Below are 22191 nucleotides of genomic sequence, written 5' to 3'. Positions count from 1 at the left end.
AGGAATTCATATTGAACAAAAAGAAAATGTTAAATATGCACAAGTTCAGCATTCAGAATTATTTTACAATGCCTAACTTACTTTATGATTACTCTTTACTATCTAAATACAAAGATCATATCAATCTCCTGGCTGACATTTCCTCCAGTCATATTAGGAATCATTGTTGGCTGCTTCCTCCTCCCATTTTTCCCAGGATAAGGTGAAGGTGGCACAAGAGTGGTTAGGTAGGAGAAACGGGTGCATTGTGGTGAATTTTCTTTTCTCTAAAATGGCAGAATTTTATAACAAAACCATAGCATTATATAGAAATTACAGATGTGGTTAATTGAATACTCTTCTGTAATTGTCGTAAGCCATAAACCTGGAAAATCACTGTTATTAATAATAATTACTCTAATACGTATTTTCAGTTAGCCTGTTAGGGACATTGCATAGGCAAAATGTTGTTTATAAGTAGTAAATTTTCTTCGCGTTTTGAATACTCTAGAATGATGGTCAAAAGAAACATCTTTTACTCAAGAAGTTTATGTTCATGTTGCTATTCAAATATAAATTATATTCTTGTAAGTTTAGCAGTTTTAATGTATTTCCTCTAAAAGTTTAACTGTTTTGTTTTTCATCATTCATTTAGTTACTTCACCTCAAGAAATCCCCAACCTTCTAATGATAAACTTTCTTTGAACTAACATCGACATCGTACAAGTTTTTGGAAGGCTTTCTTGAAGTCTTCATTAAAGATTGTATAAATCAGTGGATTTATAAGGGAGTTGAGATATCCAAGCCATGTCAAAAAATTTGACATTTCTTCAGAAATTTTACACTTTTCACAGACATTAACAACCAATTCTTTTACAAAGAAAGGAAGCCAACATATTACAAATGCACCCAAGATTAACCCCAGCGTAGTAGCTGCTTTGCGTTCTCTTGTGCCTGAGATCTTTTGCCTTCTCCAAGATTTCTCATGCTTGAAATCAGACCTGGAGCTTTTCACTGTGCTGTGAATTTTATCAAAGTCTGTTGATGGATCAGATAAAGATTTTTCTAGCATGTAGGGTGTGGAGACTAGTCTGGTGCTTTTCTCACTACTCCCCAAAAGGACTTGGCCATTCACCTCCTCCTTGGCAATCCTACTTGCTTGTCTCTTGTGGTATAACATTTTTGCTGCTTTATATATTTTGTAGTAGAGGATCAAAATCAATGTTAATGGGATGTAGAAAGCTCCGAATGTTGAGTAAATAGTCGAGACGATGTGGTCGTGTTTGATGATGCACTCATCATCGCGGCTAGTTCCTTGGTGCCTCCAGAATAAAGGAGGCATAGAGATAAAAATAGATATAATCCAAACTATTGTAATCGTAATGCCAGCATGCTTGGGAGTTCTTTTCCTGGAGTACTCCACAGCATCTGTGATTGCCCGATACCGATCCAGAGCTATAGCAGAGAGATGCAAGATGGAGCACGTGCAGCACGTAATGTCAACGCTCAGCCAGATGTCACAGACCACCTGCCCCATAATCCAGCTCTCTCTCACAATGTACACGATGCTGAAAGGCATCACCAGGACAGCTACAAGAAAATCTGTGACGGCAAGGGAGCAAATTAAATAGTTGGCTGGGTGGTGCAGCTTCCGGGTGACAATAATTGCAGCAATCACAAGGGAGTTGATGGTTGTTGTCATCAGTGCCAGCCCGGAGAGAGTGAGGGACACCAGAATTTTAGACGGCATTCTGTTTAATAGTTCTTCTGAAGTCAAGTTTTGATCAGATGAGTTTAAGGAATCCATTTTGTTTGTTTTAAAAGATTAATATAGCTGCAAAAATGGATACCTGTAACAAAGGAGGAGAAAAAACAGTTCAGAGAAGTCTTCAAAAATTTTTCTCTCCCTTTCAGAATGAATTTTGAAAAAGTGTATGTGTGTGTTTTCCCAGAATATTCCATGGATTTTTAAAAAATGGGAATTTAGATTATAGATTTTCTTTTTCTTTTCATTTAATTTAAAAATTCCAACGAAAACAGTAACAAACAATAACTTTCAAAACATTTCTGAAAATACAGCTCACATAAAACAATTTTTATGAGTAAACTAACCTATTACTCGGTAAAATCTCTACCATCGTAGAATTGCATTTAAAAACTATATTAATCCGAGCTATGTTTTTCTCTTCATCTATGCAGTAAAAGTTTAATAGCACATGTCATTAATACATATTTATGCATTATATAACCCAATATAAGAAAATATCATATTACAGGCAATATTCAAAATCATAAACAATTTTGTACTTAATTCAAAGTTACATTGAGAACATCATCATTGAACTCATGGAGTCTAAAGGAACTTCTAAGTATTTCATGTCAGGATATAAGTATTATAAAAAGGGAAATAAATAAAAATAAAATATTTTTAGTACATTCCTAGCATTCTATGATCATTTTATGAAATGAGGAAAATGTCAGAGTGTTTAGTAGTCTTTGTGGACATAAGTAGCGAATTTGGTTTAAAAAGATGAAATAGAATTAGTGGGAGTGAAACAGCCATAAAACACTGACCATTATTACAATGACATATATGACAAAATAACTCACTTAACAAGGTGAACTTGCCAGCAAGGAGAGCTCATAATGGCACTCACTCTGAAATGGAAATTATTCTTCTTTACAAGTCACCATTGTAAGGACCCTGTAACCTTACGTCTGAAAGAGGACACTCCAAACAGGGCTTATAATTTTTGCTTTAGTCAATGCTATTGTTTAATTGTAAGCCAAATAAGAGCAATTAGAGTCTAATGAAATAGGATTAATCTTTTTTATATGATAGTATTTTTTCTTTTTCTTTTTTTTTGCATCAGCCCTTCTCTCTTTTTTAATAATTCTATAGCAGCCACCTATATCTTAGGAAAAGACAGAAGATGGAAATCTGAAGCTTTATTCTTGGTTGTAACTATTATTGTACCTCCATAGTCCTTAAATTATTTTTACTTTAAAGTCATTATGTCTTGGGGCGCCTGGGTGGCCCAGTTGGTTAAGCCTCTGACTTCAGCTCAGGTCATGATCTCACAGTTCGTGTGTTCGAGCTCTGCGTGGGGCTCTGTGCAGACAGCTGGGAGCCTGAAGCCTGCTTCAGATTCTGTGTGTCTGTCTCTCTCTCTGCCCCTCCCCCACTTTTGCTCTCCCTCTTTCTCCCTCTCAAAAATAAATAAACATTAAAAAAATTTAAAGTGGTTATATCTTATTTGTTGGAACGATAAAACACTTTACTTAGTATTATTGTATCAAGTGTTGTGTGTGTGTATAATAAAACTTTGAGGTAAGCACATCTAGTATTTTACTTGTGTTTGGTTATCAGTAGTAAATTTAATTTTTATTTTCTGATATTCATTGAAGGCAGGTGCTGATGGCTTGCTCCTAAGCAAATTGAGGGGCACAAGAAATTTGAGGGTTAAATTTGAGTGGCTCAGTCGGTTAAGTATCTAACACTTGATTTCAGCTCAGGTCATGATCTCACGGTTCATGGGATGGAACCTAGTGTCAGGCTCCTCGTGTTCACAGCACAGAGCCTGCTTGCAATTCTCTCTCTCCCTCTCTCTGCCCCTCCCCCACTTGTGCTGTCTCTCTCTCTTTCTCAAAATATATAAATAAACATTAAAAAAAAAATTTGAATACCTGTTACCCAGAAAATGAGTAGTTGTCCTGTGTATAATTGAGAAGCTATAAATCTACGTTATTTATATCAACACTTACCCCTTTTAAAGGGTAACTAGGATAGCACCAGATAAAGAATGGAAGCTAAAGTTTGCCTAGAAATTCTAAACCATTGGATGGGGCACCTGGGTGGCTCAGTTGGTTAAGCATCTGACTTCAGCTCAGGTCATGATCTCACAGTTGGTGAGTTTGAGCCCTGCATCGAGGTCTGTGCTGATATCTCAGAGCCTGTAGCCTGTTGCGAATCCTGTGTCTTCTCTCTCTGCCTCTCCCATGCTCATGTTCTGTCTCTCTCAAAAAAAATAAACGTTAAAAAAATGTGTTAATGTTTATTTATTTTTTTTTTTGAGAGAGAGAGAGAGAGAGAGAGAGAGAGAGAGAGAGAGTGTGAGTGGGGGAGGGTCAGAAAGAGGGAGACACAGAATCAGAAGTAGGCTCCAGGCTCTGAGCTGTCAGCACAGAGCCTGACACAGGGCTCGAACTCACAGACCATGAGATCATGACCTGAGCTGAAGTCGGATGCCCAACCGACTGAGCCACCCAGGTGCCCCAACATTAAAAAAAATTTTAAGAAAAAGAAATCCTAAACCGTTGGAGTGCCTGGGTGGCTCAGTCGGGTAAGTATCTGACTTCGACTCAGGTCATGATCTCATGGTTCATGGGTTTGAGCACCAAGTAGGGCTCTGGGCTGACAGCTCAGCCTGGAGCTTGCTTTGGATTCTGTGTCTCCCTCTCTGTCTGCCCCTCCTCAGTTCCCACTCCATTTCTCTCTGTCTCTCAAAAAATAAAATGAAATGTTAAAAAACAAAAAAAGAAATTCTAAACCTGTGGTTTTCCAATTTAGCTTGCCTCAGAACCATCAGTAGGACTGTTAAAACACAAGTTATCGGGTCCCACCCTTTGGAGTTAGAGATTCAGTAACACTGGGGTGGGGCCCTCAAACTTGCATTTCTAACAAGTTCCCCGGTGTTGCTGCTGCTGTTGGCCCAGGGAGTTAGGGGTTTGGGGAGAACCCAACAGGGCTGTTACTCAGCTGTTTGTCTAAGCCTTTTGCTGCTACAGCATCAATGACTTCTTGGTTGAGAGCAGCTCTGACATTTCTGTTGTACAACTTTCTCAGCATCTCTCTTTCTCACATTCTTAAATTATTTCTTGGAATTTTCCAAATAAATAATCTTACTCTAGCTTTTCTTCTGCTGTTTCCCTGGCTATTTTTATTGCTGACTTTTTACAGTACGGCTTAGACCTCCTGCTCTAGGGCTATTATTTCCTTCTCCCACATCATTTCCACTCTTTCCAGCATGTGGTGAGAGTTATGTCATATGACCGACCATATTTTCTAAACCAAATACTGGATCGCAGGGCCTGAGGCTTAATGGCATGGTCATCTGCATCATCAGGATTATCATGAAAATCCTTGATATGTGCTTTCAAGATCAGTGGACCTCACAGTTTTTAGCTAATTTCCCTGGAAATAGCTTTAGGCAGTTAATGGTCATAGGTGAAATGCTTACTCCAAGCCAATTAGACATATTAGAAACACAGTAGATTAATTAGTTTCTACCTTCCTCCTAATCCCCCCCCCCATTCTCTCATCATAAAACTTGTACCAAATATTCAATTAAAAAACTAAATATTTCTTGATTGGTTAATTATTTATTTATTTAGTGTTTAATTAATTATTATTGAGTGTTATGTGAATTTATCTACTGCTTATTTAGTGTTATAGGAGTTGATTTAATAGCGATGACATTTTCTGTATTATAAACAAAAATAACTTCCTACTTAAATTTGCCTGATAAACAGTTTTGACATAAGAGTCTCTTCAAGAGGCAATTCTGAAATTACATTTTGAATAGAATATTGAATAAGAGAAACTATTTGGAGATAGTTATGTGTGTTTTCATAATAAAAGTGAATTCTGTTGGTAAGTGGACCAGCTTAATATTAGTGGCTGAATTATTTGATAATTCAGCTGAATCCTCTAAGAATCACATTGTAGCATTTAAATTAGGCTCAATAAAATGGTAGTTAGTGCTAAGGAAAAAATCAAAATGAGTCATATAAATTTGATTGCAGTTTCTAAGAAATCGTCCCATTATTAAATTTAGAAAACTAATCTTCTGATAGTTGTATTTATTGAACAAAGAAAATGGAAAACAAATGTAACCAATCACAATTGAGTTTCGTTTCCTTTTTGTTTTATTTTCCTTGCCACTTCCAATTAGAATTTCAATAAATCGGGGTGCCTGGGTGGTTCAGTCAGTTGAACGTCTGACTTCGGCTCAGGTAAATGATCTCGAGGTTTGCGGTTCATGGGTTTGAGCCCCACATTGGGCTCTGTGCTGACAGCTCAGAGCCCGGAGCCTGCTTCGGATTCTGTGTCTCCCTCTCTCTCTGCCCTTCCCTAGCTCATGCTGTGTCTCTTTTTCTCTCTGTCTCAAAAATGAATAAACATTACAAAAAAGAATTTCAATAAATCATCTACCTTCATTAATTCATGCATGGCCTCCAATCAGATTCTTTCCTGTTCCTTTACATCTTAAGGTCGCATTGTGAGTCCTCACAGTGCTAGGGACTGCTAGGGACCACCTCTAGGTTACTGGACATAGACTAGGTCACACGTCTCTCCTACTCTTAGAACATAGATGGCAGTCTATATTTTGAATGGGAAATAGCATTACTTGTTAAGCAGAGCTGGAAGTCTCATAAATTATATGTAGCCTTCTTGATAATAACAAAGAGAGAAAAATTTCCCCAGGCTTTCCTGAGAATTAATATTTGTCAATTTATTGATCTAGCCACCATATATTTACTCTACTTGCACAGTTGTTTTTATTATGTTCAGCTGTTGGTTTGATCTTAATGTCCAAGTATATTTCATTCATATTAAACTATAAGTTCATCGAGTCATAGTTTGGTTTACTTTATACTATAAATAATGAGGGGGAGGGGGAGGGGGAGGTCATACAAAAGCAGTTTTGTTTTTGTTTTTTTTAGAGAGAGAAAGAGAGAGAGAGAGAGAGAAGGAGAAGGAGAGAACATACACACATGTGTGCACAGGTGCATGAGCGAGGGAGGGGTAGAAGGAGAGGGAGAGAAGGAATACTAAGCAGGTTCTATGCCCAGTGCGGGCTTGATGTGGGGCTTGAATCTCACAAACTGTGAGATCATGACTTGAGCCAAAATCAAGAGTCGGATGCTTAGCGGACTGAGCTACCTAGGCGCCCCGAGGTAGGTACAGTTATTATCTCCCATTTCATAGATAAGAAAACTGACGTACTGAAGTTTAATAAACTTCTCTACAATGACAACATAACAAACAATTGGTAGAATAAACTCATTCTCTTAATCATCATGTTCCTGTCAGTGAAAAATTTAGTACTTTACATAATAACTCTCTTCTAGTCATGAGATCTACGAAGTAGCTATTTTGTAAAGTAACTATTTGTAAAGATTTTGTTATAGAGTAAGAAGTAGTTTCAAGGGGAGGCAAATACCCAGTAGAATGAACCACTGAAACACAAGACATATTTTATACAGCCATGACTTGGAGCTCTGCTTAAGCAGAAGCTGGTCTTCCAGGCTGCTGGTTATTAACTACAGGCTATTAACTACATTAGGAAGAAAAGCTTACTTTTAAACTTGGGTAAGATAGGCCGTAATTGACTGGACCATGTTTAGCTTAAATATACACTGGCTTTATGTAAATGTATAGTATAAAGTAGCCACAATGTTAAATAAGATGGGGATCTTTGTATTTTCATTTTATTCGGTTGGCTTTACAGAACGCTGTGGAATATAATATCTTGTATTTCTCCGTTTGACACAGTAAATTATCCTAACATGCCAAGATACAAATTGAAGCACAGGGTTAAGATAGTAACATCTTGAGACTCAATCCCAAGATAATTATGAGAAATCTGTCCATATCTGAATAACAAGAAAGGAGAACTCCTTTCATATATTTTCACTTAGCTTTTTTCCTATCTGAAAGCATTGAAATTGCTAGCAAGTAGTTTTTCTCTTCTTCAAGATTTTAAGGCTAGTTTTTTATAATTTAAAATACAGGTTCTCATTCAGTAACTTCAATTATTTCTACCCATTTTTTTACTTTGATTACTATGATAGTAGTGGCTATTATTGTCTGTAGATTAAAACTATTTTAATGAATGTACTTGGAATTGATATTAGTAGTCATGCATTGTAGAGAAAATTATAAACAAATTATAAAGAATTTGTTGGCTATTTCAGACATGACATGGTTAAATGATGATAATTTTATATTACCTAGCTATGACTTAGCATAGGACAAATCTGAACTGTCATTTGGACAGAATGACAAAATATCAGAGCACACAATGGTTGAACCTCCTGATTTGTCTCCTAAGTTTTGAGCACCAATCAATAAAATTTATTAAGCAATGCAGTGTGTGTTAGGTTCTACATGTGATGCATATGCATAAAAGATGCAGCCCATGCCATTAAGGAGTATATTGTTTGTTTATCAGTAGTTCAGGAAAAAAGGCATATACCTATTCATCAAACATTAATTTAGTTTCAGCTTTGTAGCTGGCACTCTGGATATAAACATGAATGTGTCACTAAACATTTTCTCAAAGAGTTCATTAGCAGGCTTTACAGATCACTGCACTATGACGAGGTAAGTGCATTATGGGAGTCATTTGAAAAAGTTTCCAGGCATCTACACCTTGCATTTCTTATAATAGTAGGGATGTTACCAGCCGTACTTATTGGGTATTCACTATTAAGAATGTTGATATTGAGGGGTGCCTGGGTGGCTCAGTTGGTTAAGTGTTCCACTTTGGCTCAGGTCAAGATCTCACGGTTGGTGAGTTTGAGTCCTGAGTGGGCTCTGCACTGACAGTGCGGGGTCTGCTTCAGATTCTCTGTCTCCCTCCTTCTTTGCCCCTCCCCCACTCTCTCTCTCTCTCTCAAAAATAAACATTAAAATAAATAAAATTTAAAAAAGAATATTGATATTGAAATTGTTGTCTATCAGTTGGCAACTAAAGTGTTAAAAATTATAATAAGTGGTGTATCTAAAAATATACATTCTAAAATAAGTGTTTTAGTTCAAGTCAATCAAGGCAACTATTGAAAATTGTTCCCTGATCTTACTGAGAATTGATAATAGAAATACTGAATATGGAAAACTCTCAGGCAGGATTTTGAATATAATTGCTGTTAGTTTAGCAGAAGTTGAGGGAGGTTTCAGCATGATGAACAATATTGTTGCTATTAAAAAACCTTCCTAACTTCTTGAGACCACAAGTTCTGCGAAGATGTTGCCCACTGGGCCACTGAGGTGGGTAACAGGCCATGGATGTGGTTTCTACATGGCCGTGAACTTCCCTGGGAGGCTGCTGAGCAGACTGAAACGGTGGCTGGGGCAGGAATCATTGCTCCCTGCTGCTCTACAGCCATCCAGCATGCCAAGGTGACACTGGTGAGATTGTTGTCGTTGGGACGTGTTTCTGGACCCAGGTCATGTGGGAATCTGACATCGAGGTTCCTCACTGGCCATGGTGCACAGACAGGGTGCCTATCAGTATTGATTATGGTTCCAGGCCACACCACATCTTTGTAATTAGTCCCTTTGTATATAAATTCTTATTGAATTATCCTAATTTGAGTTTGTCATCTACTTCCTGTTGGGACCCTGACTGATAATAAAAATTGTAACTCCTTGGGAATGAGTGTAACTAACAGTGACTAGTTTGGTAGTGAGCATGTATCCAAAGACAAGTGAATCTTAGTAATTTTGTATGTTTTCCAGGAAAAGGGGAATTTTTTTCCCCCTCACTGGACATTCAGCCTTTATTTCAGTTTAGATTTCTTGAAATGCTTATACCACCACATGAAGCCTAAGAATGAAGCCAGTACTTATAACCTGAAATGTACCATGTGATACATGCATTGGTAAATATGTAAAACAGAAGCCATGATCATTCATAGGAGATTGTAGCCATCCTGCCTGGGAAGACCAGAAAAGATCTCACATTGGAATTTAACCTTAAACTAAGACTTGAATGAGTGTCAATAGATTTTGGGGTGTGTGTGTGGGGGGGGGGAATAGGATGCAGTGAAGGCCTTTGAGAGAGGAAACAGTTTGCAAAGGTACAATATCAGGAGGAGTATGGTAGGAGAATAATTTGAATGGGTATGGCAGTTGAGGCTGAAAAATTGGACAGGAGGCAAGAGTTTTATATACTGCAAAGCTGGAGGCCATCCAGAGCCACTGGAAAACGTGAAGCAGAATTAGGTAAAGGTTAGAGGCTCTGATAGGAGATTATTAAGTAGGCTAGGTGAGAGTGAATCTCCAGCCAAGGAATAAAATAAGGGGATGAGGACAGAAAATAATTTTAAGCCCCTTTCTAGTGTATGACAGGATTTGACAGTTAATTTGGGAGATGATGAAGCTTGAGGTAAATGGAAGATCCTAGAACAACTCCTATGTTCCATTGTGGGCAATCAATTGGGAGATGATATCATATACATGAAAGGAACATAGGAAAAGGAGGTTTCATGGGGAGGGGAAAGGGTCATTTTAAAAGTAATAGTTTCAAATACACCGAGACTATCATAGGAGACAGCCTGTATGGAATTATCTAGAAGGAAGATCTGGATTGGAAATTTAATTCATACATTATTAGCTGAATCCCTGCATATCTATAAAATCAATAGGGATTGGTGACAGCAGTGCCCTGAAGAATGAATGGGAGATGAAGAATTAGAGGAAGTATGAAGCATTTCTTTAAGAGGTTTGACTACTAATGAAAAACTTAAAATTTAGAAACTTCAAAAGCTAAAAACACAGAAACTCTGAGTTTAGAGATTTGAGTTTTTAAATTTTTTTTAATGTTTATTTTATTTTTGAGAGAGAGAGAGAGAGACAGAGTGCCTATGGGAGAAGGGCAGAGAGAGAGGGAGACACAGAATCTGAAGCAGGCTCCGGGCTCCGGGCTGTCAGAACAGAGCCAGACGTGGGGCTTGAACCCATGAACAGTGAGATCATGACCTGGACCCAAGTCGGTGCTCAACTAACTGAGCCACCCGGGTGCACCGAGATTTGATTTTTTTTTTTTTAAACACAAACATAACTTGGTGTATTTATGCAGCATGGGAACCAAAGCTCTCAGGCAAAGTAAAAAGTTAAATTATAAACTTAACTGCCATTTCTTTATTTCTTTATTACATCTTCCCTCATTAGAATACAAGTTCTTTAAGAGCAGAAATTTTAATTCCTGGGCCTAGCACAAAATTTGGTTCATAACAGTCACTTAAAATATATTTGCTGAATGATAAATAATGAATGAAAAATACACTGTGTTGATTCAGAGTGAGGGAAGCATGTATTCTTACAACATGGCTGACATAAACTGGTACAATCCCACGGACACAATGTGGCAAAGACCTTTGATACAGTCATTCTATTTCTAAGAATCTATCCTATAAGTATATTTCCATGTATGAGAAATGAATATGTCCAGCAATATGTACAAATTATTGTGCTTACTTATAATGAACAAGAAAACTATATTTTGATATGAAAAGACTTCTAAAACACATTTTAAAGTGAAAAATCAGAGTGTAAAAAAGTATGTATAGCATGTTACTATTTGTGTAACATAAAGGATATGTATGAATATAGTTGCTTTGTTTATACATAGAATATCTCTGGAAAAATACACAAGAAACTGGTAACTGTGGTTGTCTCTGGGGGATAGAAATAGGGAAAAGTGTTTGGAAAGAGTATCTAAAATTTTATACTCATTATGCATTTATCTATTTCTTAAAAGTAATAAACTAACAAAGCAAAAAAGCCGCCACGAATAAATGTAAATGAGCCCAGTAGTTTGTGTCAAACACCTTCCTAAATGCTTTGTCTGTATGGTCTTATTTGAGACCAGGGGAAAAAAGATAAGTGGAGGAAGTAAATTTGTAGCTTGTAAACTCGTGTGCACATATGTATTGGGGGAGGGTGGAAAATGGAAGGAATGTGGAGGTTTTTATGTGTCGTAGACAGCGTTTTCTTTTTGAATAGGAGACGTTATCATATGTTGAGGGGGAGGAGGCAGGGATCAAGAAAGGTAAGAAGAACATTTGGCACCCTTGCTAGAGAGTAGGAAGGGAATGATCAAAGGCAGAAAAAAGAATGCTGTGTATTGCTTAATGCTGTTTGGGCATTGTTCTTTACTACAAGTGCAACTTTAGTTTGGAAATGCTCAGTAGCCCTAGCATAAGAGTGGAAAATAAATGTTGTCAGATCATATACCTTTCTGTGGGAGAAGCACAATGAGGACATTTGCAGAGAAGTAGCTGAAGTCAAATGATAAAGATACCAATTGGGAAATAAGTTTAGATTATAACTGGAGGAGGTAGCATCTTAACGGAATGGGTGAATTTCACGAGGTAAGTGAGAATTATTTCTAGGCTGAGCAATTATCTTGTCCAATTGGCCACAAAAATTCTCCCTTAGCCCGTGGTTTTCTGTTGCCCAGTCCAGTCTCAGAAGGTAGCCCACCGGGGTAAAATTCTTTCAGAATGGCTCCAGCTAGCTCTTCTCTGAGCAGTCCTCACAGGGAAGCATCTGAACTCATCTGGCACATTACCACCTGGGGGGCTTTCCTCTAGCTCAAGGATTCTCAAAGTGTAGTTCCTGGAGAGCAGCATCAACATCAGGTGAGAACTTCTAGAAATACCAATTCTTGTCCCCTTCGCTGCGACTGAATCAGAAACTTTGGGAGTGTGTTAGAGCCTCTAGAGCTTTTGTACACATGCTTAAGTTAGAAACAACCACTCTAGCTGTTCCCTCTTACCTGAGATTACCACTTGGCTAATTAACTCCATAACCTCCTTTAAGTCTTTGCTTTAAATTCCCAGAACTCTGTGTAACATTTCAACCCACCTTAACCTTTATTCCTTCTCCTGATACCCCCTTCCCTTCATCTTCCTCATCAGCCTTATTTTTCTTTAGCACTTATCATTTCCTGTACTATATAATTACTTCATGGTTTTTGTCTAATTGATTTCAATACAGGGATATTTTCTGTGTTGATATTGATATATTTTAAGTTCCCAGAACAGTGCCTGATGTATAATAGGAGCTCAATCAATATTTGTAAAATGATTACTTGTCCATGGTCTCAATAAAGAGCCATTTCCAAAGCAGTCACCTTTCCTGGGTTTGTGACAAAGCAGCTGGCCAGCAACAGTCTCCCAACCTTAGGCTTTTCCAGGTATGGGTCTCCCACCAACCCCAGCTTTCCAGACTGTAGGAACCATGAATCATGCTCTTTGGGCAGTCTCCTTGGAGTTCCTCTCTCTCAGTTTGAGATGAGACCTCCACCGTCATCCCCAAACCACCCTTTACCTCCAAACACATTTCCTTATAGAAAGGGTGGGGGGAGGGAGCAAATTCTCAGAAAATCTATGACTTTCTCCAAACATCATCCTCACCCTCTTTTCCAATTCTTACCTCTTCAATTTAACACTGTAATAATCTTGAGGTATTGAAGGCTCACTTTTCCCCACTGCTTTCTCAGTTCTGAATAGGGCATAGTTTAGTATAACATCTTGTATTAGAATATGATATAGTTGATATCCATTTTCTTAGGGTGTCAGCCCAAACTAGAATGTTTAATTTTTATTTATGCTACATGCTCTTCTTGGCTTTTAGAGTCCATTCTTTATATTTTAGTCCACTCTTTATATTTTTATATATTTTATATAAAGCAAGTTTGTTTTTTTGTTTTGTTTTGTTTTGTTTTGTTTTGTTATGAGAGAGAGAGAGTAGGGGAGGAACAGACGGAGACAGAGAGAATCTTAAGCAAACTCCACACCCAGCACGGAGACCAGCTTGGGGCTACATCTCATGACTGTGAGATCATGACCTGAACTGAAATCAAGAGTTGGATGCTTAACTGAGCCGCCTAAGCACCCCAAAGTGAATATTTTTAAAACATGACTTTTCTGTCCTTCAAAATTGCCAATGACCTCCCATTGCACTTAGAATAAAGTCTAGATCTTTAACCATGCCCTCAAGGCTCTTATGAATTGGTGCTTGCTTACATTTTCAGTCTTCTATGGTATCAATTCCCGTATGCTCCTTACTATTCTTGAGGCCACACAGGCCTTCACAGGTTTGGTTTTTTTTTTAAGATTTTATTTTTAAGTAATCTCTACACTGAATGCAGGGCTCTAACCCACAGCCCCGAGATCAAAAGTCTCACACTTCACTGACTGAGCCAGCCAGGCACCCTGAGCCTTCTTAGTTTTGCTACTTGATGAAATCAAGCTCTTTCTTAGGTTAATGGCATTTTAACTTCCTGTTCCCTCTGCTTGGAAATCTCTTTCCTAGATAACTGGTTCTTTCTTATTAAAGTTTCAGACACTCTCATATTACATTATGTTTCATCATAGTATTTATCCCTCTCTAAAATTCTTAGTTTTTTACTTGTGCATTATCTGTTTCCCTTGTTAGAATATATAATTCATGAAAACAAGGATCTAGAATTTTGGTTCAATGCTGTGACTTCAGTGTCAAGAACCTAGTATGTAAGATTTCAATAAACACTTGACAAAGATTTTATTGTATGCCTCCTAGATGCTAGGCTCTATACTTTAACACAATTTTGATTAAAAACATTTTTTAGCCCCTGCCCTTAAGAAACTTTCAGTTAGAGTATGAAAGGAACAAGAAAAGAGCTTACTTTTCTTGTGGTATGGTAAGTCTTAGATAAGACCAAAGTGTGAGGGTTTCTATGGGAGCTGAGAACGAATCTGGATTCTGGTGTAGCAGTGAGGACAAGGGAGTCAGCAGGAGTAAGGTGGGATTTCAAAATGCAGAGACTGCTTCCTGACTGTTCACGTAGAGCTAAATGAAGAACGGAAAGAACTAGGAGCAGAGGGGGAAGGAAATGGTTGGGTAACGGAGATGGGTGACCTTTTCTTTCATTTCTCGTGCCTCTACATTCTCGGAAGGACTTGATGTTGGTACAGGAGCCCACTCAGACTCGTCTTCCAGGCTCTAGCCACTTCTGTCACTGCTTACTTTGCATAGACCTACACATCTAAAGTACAAAACGTTTTCTAAAACAAAATTTAGTCTTTTTTCCATTGGATATTTTTTCCTGCTTTGTCAAAGATTAGTTGGCCATACGTTTGTGGGTCTAATTCTGGAGTCTCTATTCTATTCCATTGGTCTATGTGTCTGTTTTTGTGCCAATACCACGCTGTCTTGATGATGACAGCTTTGTAGTAGAGGCTGAAGTCTGGGATTGTGATGCCTCCTGCTTTGGTCTTCTTCTTCAAAATTACTTTGGCTATTCGGGGCCTTTTGTGGTTCCATACAAATTTTAGGATTGCTTGTTTTAGCTTCAAGAAGAATGCTGGTGCAATTTTGATTGGGATTGCATTGAATGTGTAGATAGCTTTGGGTAGTATTGACATTTTGACAATATTTATTCTTCCAATCCATGAGCAGGGAATGTCTTTCCATTTCTTTATATCTTCTTCAATTTCCTTCATAAGCTTTCTATAGTTTTCAGCATACAGATCTTTTACATCGTTGGTTAGGTTTATTCCTAGGTATTTTATTATTCTTGGTGCAGTTGTGAATGGAATCAGTTTCTTTGCCTTTCTGTTGCTTCATTATTAGTGTCTAAGAATGCAACTGATTTCTGTACATTGATTTTGTATCCTGCGACTTTGCTGAATTCACGTATCAGTTCCAGTAGATTCTTGGTGGAGTCTGTTGGGTTCTCCATGTATAATACCATGTCATCTGCAAAAAGTGAAAGCTTGACTTCATCTTTGCCAATTTCGATGCCTTTGATTTCCTTTTGTTGTCTGATTGCTGATGCTAGAACTTCCAACACTATGTTAAACAACAGCGGTGAGAGTGGACATCCCTGTAGTATTCCTGATCTCAGGGTGAAAGCTCTCAGTTTTTCCCCATTGGGGATGATATTAGCTGTGGGCTTTTCATAAATGGCTTTTATGATCTTTAAGTATGTTCCTTCTATCCCGACTTTCTTGAGAATTGGACCCACAAAAGTATGGCCAACTAATCTTTGACAAAGTGGGAAAGAATACCCAATGGAAAAAACACAGTCTCTTTAACAAATTGTACTGGGAGAACTGGACAGCAACATGCAGAAGGTTGAAACTAGACCACTTTTTTACACCATTCACAAAAATAAACTCAAAATGGATAAAGGACCTGAATGTGAGACAGGAAACCATCAAAACCCTAGAGGAAAAAGCAGGAAAAAACCTCTCTGACCTCAGCCGCAGCAATTTCTTACTTGACACATCCCCAAAGGCAAGGGAATTAAAAGCGAAAATGAACTATTTGGATCTCATGAAGATAAAAAGCTTCTGCACTGCAAATGAAACAATCAACAAAACTAAAAGGCAACCAATAGAATGGGAAAAAATATTTGCAAATGACATATCAGACAAAGGGCGAGTATACAAAATCTATAAAGAACTCACCAAACTCCACACCCAAAAAAAACAAATAATCCAGTGAGGAAATGGGCAGAAAACATGAATAGACATCCAGATGGCCAACAGGCACATGAAATGATGCTCAATGTTGCTCCTCATCAGGGAAATACAAATCAAACCCACACTGAGATACCACCTCACACCAGTCCGAGTGGCTAAAATGAAAAAATCAGGAAACTATAGATGCTGGAGAGGATGTGGAGAAATGGGAACCCTCTTGCACTGTTGGTGGGAATGCAAACTGGTGTAGCTGCTCTGGAAACCAGTGTGGAGGTTCCTCAAAACAATAAATAAATAAATAAATAAATAAATAAATAAATAAATAAATAAAAATATATCTATCCTATGACCCAGCAATAGCACTGCTAGGAATTTACCCAAGGGATACAGGAGTGCTGATGCATAGGGGCACTTGTACCCCAATGTTTATAGCAGCACTTTCAACAATAGCCAAATTATGGAAAGAGCCTAAATGTCCATCAACTGATGAATGGATAAAGAAATTGTGGTTTAGGGGCACCTGGGTGGCTCAGTCGGTTGAGTATCCGACTCTGACTCAGGTCATGATCTTGCAGTTCGTGAGTTTGAGCCCCGTGTTGGGCTCTGTGCTGACAGCTTGGAGCCTGGAGCCTGCTTCAGATTCTGTGTCTCCCTGTCTCTCTGCCCCTTCCCCGCTCATGCTCTGTCTCTCTCTGTCTCTCAAAAGTGAATAGACATTTAAAAAATTAAAAAAAAGGAATTGTGGTTTATATACATAATGGAATACTATGTGGCAATGAAAAAGAACGAACTATGGCCTTTTGTAGCAACATGGATGGAACTGGAGAGTGTTATGCTAAGTGAAATAAATCATACAGAGAAAGACAGATACCATATGTTTACACTCTTATGTGGATCCTGAGAAACTTAACAGAAGACCATGGGGGAGGGGAAGGGAAAAAAAAAAGTTAGAGAGGGAGCCAAACCATAAGAGACTCTTAACAACTGAGAATAAACTGAGGGTTGATGGGGAGTGGGAGGGAGGGGAAAGTGGGTGATGGGCATTGAGGAGGGAATCTGTTGGGATGAACACTGGGTGTTGCATGGAAACAAATTTGACAATAAATTTCATATTAAAAAAAATTAGTGGTATCATATCACAATGGTATTCTAGCATGGTAGAATGTCTATAATAATACTCAGGACACTAAATATAGCTAAAATTTCTATTTATTTCTTAGACACTCATTTCCAGCATACTTGACTATTGAAATATTGATTTTTTGCTCAAAAAGGGCTTAAAAACCATAAACATGAGAGCTTTAAACAAACATGATTTAACCCATTTCTATTTAAAATTTATTACTGCTAGAATAGACTTAGGTTAATAGTTTAATGATCTGTACTGTAGCAGGAGTTTTTAAAGTCAACAAATCATGTGCATAATTCTAGAAGCAAACCCCATTTGAAGATTCTGCAATCTAAAAAACTAATTAAGAGTATATGAGTTTGGGGTGCATGGCTGGCTCAGTCGGTTAAGCATCAGAGTTTGGCTCAGGTCATGATCTTGGGGTTTGTGAGTTTGAGCCCAACATTGGGCTGTCTGCTGTCAGAATAGAGTCCGTTTCTGATCCTCGATCCCTTTCTCTCTCTGCCCCTCCCTTGTGCACGCATGCACTCTCTCTCTTTCAAAAATAAATAAACATTTTTAAAAAGTATATGAGTTAATGTATTTGAAAGATTTTCTAAGCCCTGTGAAAGGAGAGCTATCTTTTATCTTGAGTTTTAAAAAAGTATGTAGAATAATCTAATTCATCAATAAATATTTATTTTTAATTCTTATCTCACTAATGAAGTGGAGGGTTTTTTGTTTTGTTTTGATTTGTCTTGTTTTTTGGGTTGTCATCAACTTAAAATTTAGCTCATTTACCATTTTATGTCAGATGTCAATTGTCATAAAATGAGAAGAAATCATAATGCAACAAATGTCCATGTGACAGACCATTATTTTTCTATCAAAGCTGAAGTTTAACATATAATAGGAATAAAATGCCATATTTAGCAATCAATTTTCTCCTTTGAATAGAAAAAAAGCTCACAAAAGTGGGAGAAAAAAATGATTGAAAAGCTAATTATGTAACAGTTCTGAATTATGTAACATTCTCTTGATGTCCTACTCTGTCTAAGAAGAGGAGGAAATAATACGAAGTCCCTAAAGGACTTCATAGATAATCCAAAAGGTTTCTGAGATGCAGGGTAGCTAAAGGAAAGTAGAGTGTTAGCAGTTTCAGCTGATGTGGCTCTAACCTGGGCAGGTCTAGCCTTAGTCAATAACCTATTGGCATTGACTTGAAGAACGCTTCATGGGTACATAGGTATTCCTTGCCTTGATCTCTCCTGGCTAAATTTTCTATTTGTACAGGCTATCTAAAATTAGTGTTTTGTGGGTATAACATTTGGCATTTGTGTTAATTCTGTTTGTTTAGTATCCTCAAAATGTCTTTCAAAACTCATACATTATGTTGCCAGTTATCTCCTAAAGATATTATTATTATCTATTGTCCTTGGAATATATGTCCTTCCATATATGTATGGAAGGTCCAGAATGAAATGGCATCCTCTCACACATCTTGCTTTGGTTTTGTATGGTCCAGTTCAATTGTACAATTTCCATTGCCCTATTTCACAATTTGACATTAGCTACCTCCTTTTGACTGAAGTTTACTTTTGTAATATATATGAAAAAGTAAGTGAATAGTGTGAAAAATATAGGAAACATTTATTAAACAGTTTTTGAAACATCTTTTTAGAGATTATATAATGTAGCATATTACTCACCTAAAAAAGTAGGTCACTAATTTAAGTTTTGATAACTTCATGTTATTAACTGAATTAATATATATTATTAATTGAAGTGAGATGGATTTATGAAGGGCATGACTTCTTATTTAAAAAGAAAAAGAAATTCAATCAAGCCACCTTAAGAAAAGGGGGTCATTAGAAAAAGTGACTGTATCACACCTGGTCAGGAAATAAAGTATAATTGGCCACATTCAGGGGACTGAAAAGGAATCATCATATTTTTTTCCAGATTCAAGTCTCTCTCATCTATATTTACCTTTGCTTTTTTCTTTACTAACTTTCTCTGTTTGCTTTTCAATCAACATGAAGTCCTGGCTCCAGGACTCCAGTGTTGTATAATTTTTCCATTCAACTAGCCTGCTTCATCTAGCAGTTAATTGACTCAGTATCTCTCTGCCCTACTGGCAATTTCTGAGGTGAAAGCTTGAACTGGTATTAAAGTAAGGTGGTATTAGATGTTGCCAGTGGAGTGGATTTGGGGGCTATGGTGGGGTGGGGTAAATGGCCAAAGGAATTTCAGGGAAAGAACAATTACCCCAAACTATGTCAACAAAATCTAAATAATAGATAGTGTTGAAGAATTAAATTATTTATTACTCCATGTTGATAATTTTTATTGGTGTGTTTGTGACCAGGGTACATAAGTGACATCAGAACCTTAGCACTGACTTACTTTAGCCTAATGCTTACTCGGCTGAAGAGAAGAGTCAGAGCAAAAATCTGGGCTACACCACATTTTTAATCTAATATTTGTGGATAATTTTATAGCATTTTATTTTATTTTATTTTATTTTATTTTATTTTATTTTATTTTATTTTATTGAGTTTGTTTATTCTGAAGGAAAGAGAGAGCGCATGAACAAGGGACAGGCAGAGAGACAGCAAGAGAGAGAGAGAATCCCAAGCAGGCTCTATCTACACAGTCAGCATGGAGTCCAACGTGGGGCTCCAACTCACCAACTGTGAGACCATGACCTGAGCTGAAATCAAGAGTTGGATGCTTAACCAAATGAGCCACCCAGGCACCCCTTGTAGCATTTTAATGCATACTGGCCATTAGAAGATCCCTGAAAGAGGTTGAATACGTTGGTGTTCTTTCAAGGCAGGGAGAAAACCAGATCAGAAAACCTGATGACCATGATATTTTGGGCAATTGGCACAGATGGTAACCCAATCTCTTTGAAATGTGTTTAATTCTTCCTTTCCAGGTCACTTTGTATTTGTAGGACTATATCAAGGCAGTCCCAGAGGAAGTTACTCTAATTAAACTGCTCTTTATAGTGCCAGCCTTTTTGCATGCCCTCCCTCCCTTGGTCTTGCTTCTTTGAGAAGAGTTAATCTAAATCTTTAAGTAGGAGAAATAAATAAGTAGAGAGCTGTGATCATTGTGTTCTGCTATGAAATAAATTTTAGGGGAAAATAACTTCATAGGGCTTCTGTGGGTATTGGGTAAAAAGAAAATGGTTTGAATTCCTGGATCCTGCTTCAAGGAGGGAGAGAAAGCCCAGAAAACCAGCCTGGACTGGTGAGAGGTCCTGGTGCTAAACAGAAGAAAGATGTGTTTAATTTCTAAGTCTTAGTCTCTGAATGTTTAATGAACTCCTACCACGTGTGAAGTCAGTGCTCTGGGGAAATTTCAAAGGGTTTACCATCCAGCTAGAATCCAGCACACATATTTCTAGATAGGCTTAGATAAGATACACCCTGAATTTAGAGGAAGTTAAGCTCTCTGGCCTGGAGGCAATAGTATAAATGTTCTCTCTGGAATGCTTTAAATTCTGTGGAGTTTGTGGAGTCCCAAACCCACAGCTCTTAGTTCTGAAGTATAAAGTCATGGATTTCCTGCACAGGAACCAATGCTGTAGGTAACATCCTGAGGCCAACAAGAATGTCAAAAGTGAGGGTTGCACCCTGACCAGTGGAAGGTGTTAGTTTAGTGTTACCATGTAGTGTAGAACACGTGACAGAAGGTTCATTTTCTTCTTGCAGCTTTCACTTTAAGGACAAATAAGATAACTAGAATTCAAAGTAAAATAATAATAATAAAAAAGAACAAACAAGATTTAGTAGGGTAACTCTGGTTTTCTGTAATTCTTCACACTTAGGCAATTAGGCAGATCAGGACAACTCATCACCTCCTTCCTACCTAATATTTGAATACATTACAAGAAGCTTTTCTAGAGCTGTGGCAGGAACTGTTTTTCCATAATGCAAAACTTTGTCAGAAATAGTATAAATGTTTCTGATTAATGTACAAAAGCAATCCTTATTGAGGAGCTACTACATGTTCTAAACACATTTGAAACATGAAAATGTTCTTAGGGTAAATTTAGCTTATTCATTAAATAATCAACTATGAAAAGCAAATCAAGAAAACAAAGATGGTTCAATGAATAAGAAAGTCAATAATTGGGGTGCCTGCGTGGCTCAATTGGTTAAATGTCTGACTCTTGATTTCAGCTTAGGTCATGATCTCAAGATTCGTGAGTTGGAGCCCCATGTCAGCTCAGCACTGATAGCATGGAGTCTGCTTGAGATTCTCTTGCCCCTTCTCTCTGCCCCTATGCCTTTCTCTCTCTTTCTCAAAATAAATATGTAAAAAAAAAAAAAAAAAAGGCCAATAAATCACATTTGGTAGATTTATGTGGTTAGAAAGGTTAAATGTATCACTTAAAATCACTTAAAATATTATCAGAGTATAAGATCAGTATTTTATTCATTGTTTTGTTTGTTTGTTTGTTTGTTTGTTTGTTTTTAGTAGGCTCTACACCCAGTGTGGAGCCCAATGTGGGGCTTGAACTCATGAGTGAGATCAAGACCTGAGCTGAGATCAAGAGTTAGATGCTTATACTGACTGAGCCACCCAGGTGCCCCTAAAATCAGCATTTTTTAAATTAAAAAAAATTTTTTTAAATGTTTATTTATTTTTGAGAGAGAGAGAGAGAGAGAGAGAGAGCAGGGGAGGGGCAGAGAGAGAAGGAGACACAGAATCTGAAGCAGGCTCCAGGCTCTGAGCTGTCAGCACAGAGCCCAACGTGGGTCTTGAACCCGTGAACCATAGTCATGACCTGAGCTGAAGTTGGACACTCAGACACAGGCACCCCTAAA

The 22191-nt window shown here is 37.6% G+C and overlaps 1 protein-coding gene across 1 annotated transcript; it reads right to left on the bottom strand.

The window, feature by feature from the left end:
* Nucleotides 1–600: 600 nt before the first annotated feature.
* HTR1F (5-hydroxytryptamine receptor 1F) lies at nucleotides 601–1817 on the bottom strand. The gene has a single exon (XM_007082002.3). The coding sequence runs from the start codon at nucleotides 1784–1786 to the stop codon at nucleotides 686–688; it is 1101 nt and encodes a 366-aa protein (XP_007082064.1). The 5' UTR covers nucleotides 1787–1817; the 3' UTR covers nucleotides 601–685.
* Between the last annotated feature and the right edge of the window lie 20374 nt (nucleotides 1818–22191).

This window comes from Panthera tigris, chromosome C2, assembly GCF_018350195.1.
Source record: "Panthera tigris isolate Pti1 chromosome C2, P.tigris_Pti1_mat1.1, whole genome shotgun sequence".
NCBI lineage: Eukaryota > Metazoa > Chordata > Mammalia > Carnivora > Felidae > Panthera > Panthera tigris.
This window is presented reverse-complemented; position numbering and strand designations above follow the sequence as displayed.

Coding starts and splice junctions, on each gene's coding strand:
- HTR1F (XM_007082002.3), bottom strand. CDS start 1,786: ATGGATTCCTTAAACTCATCTGATCAAAACTTGACTTCAGAAGAACTA.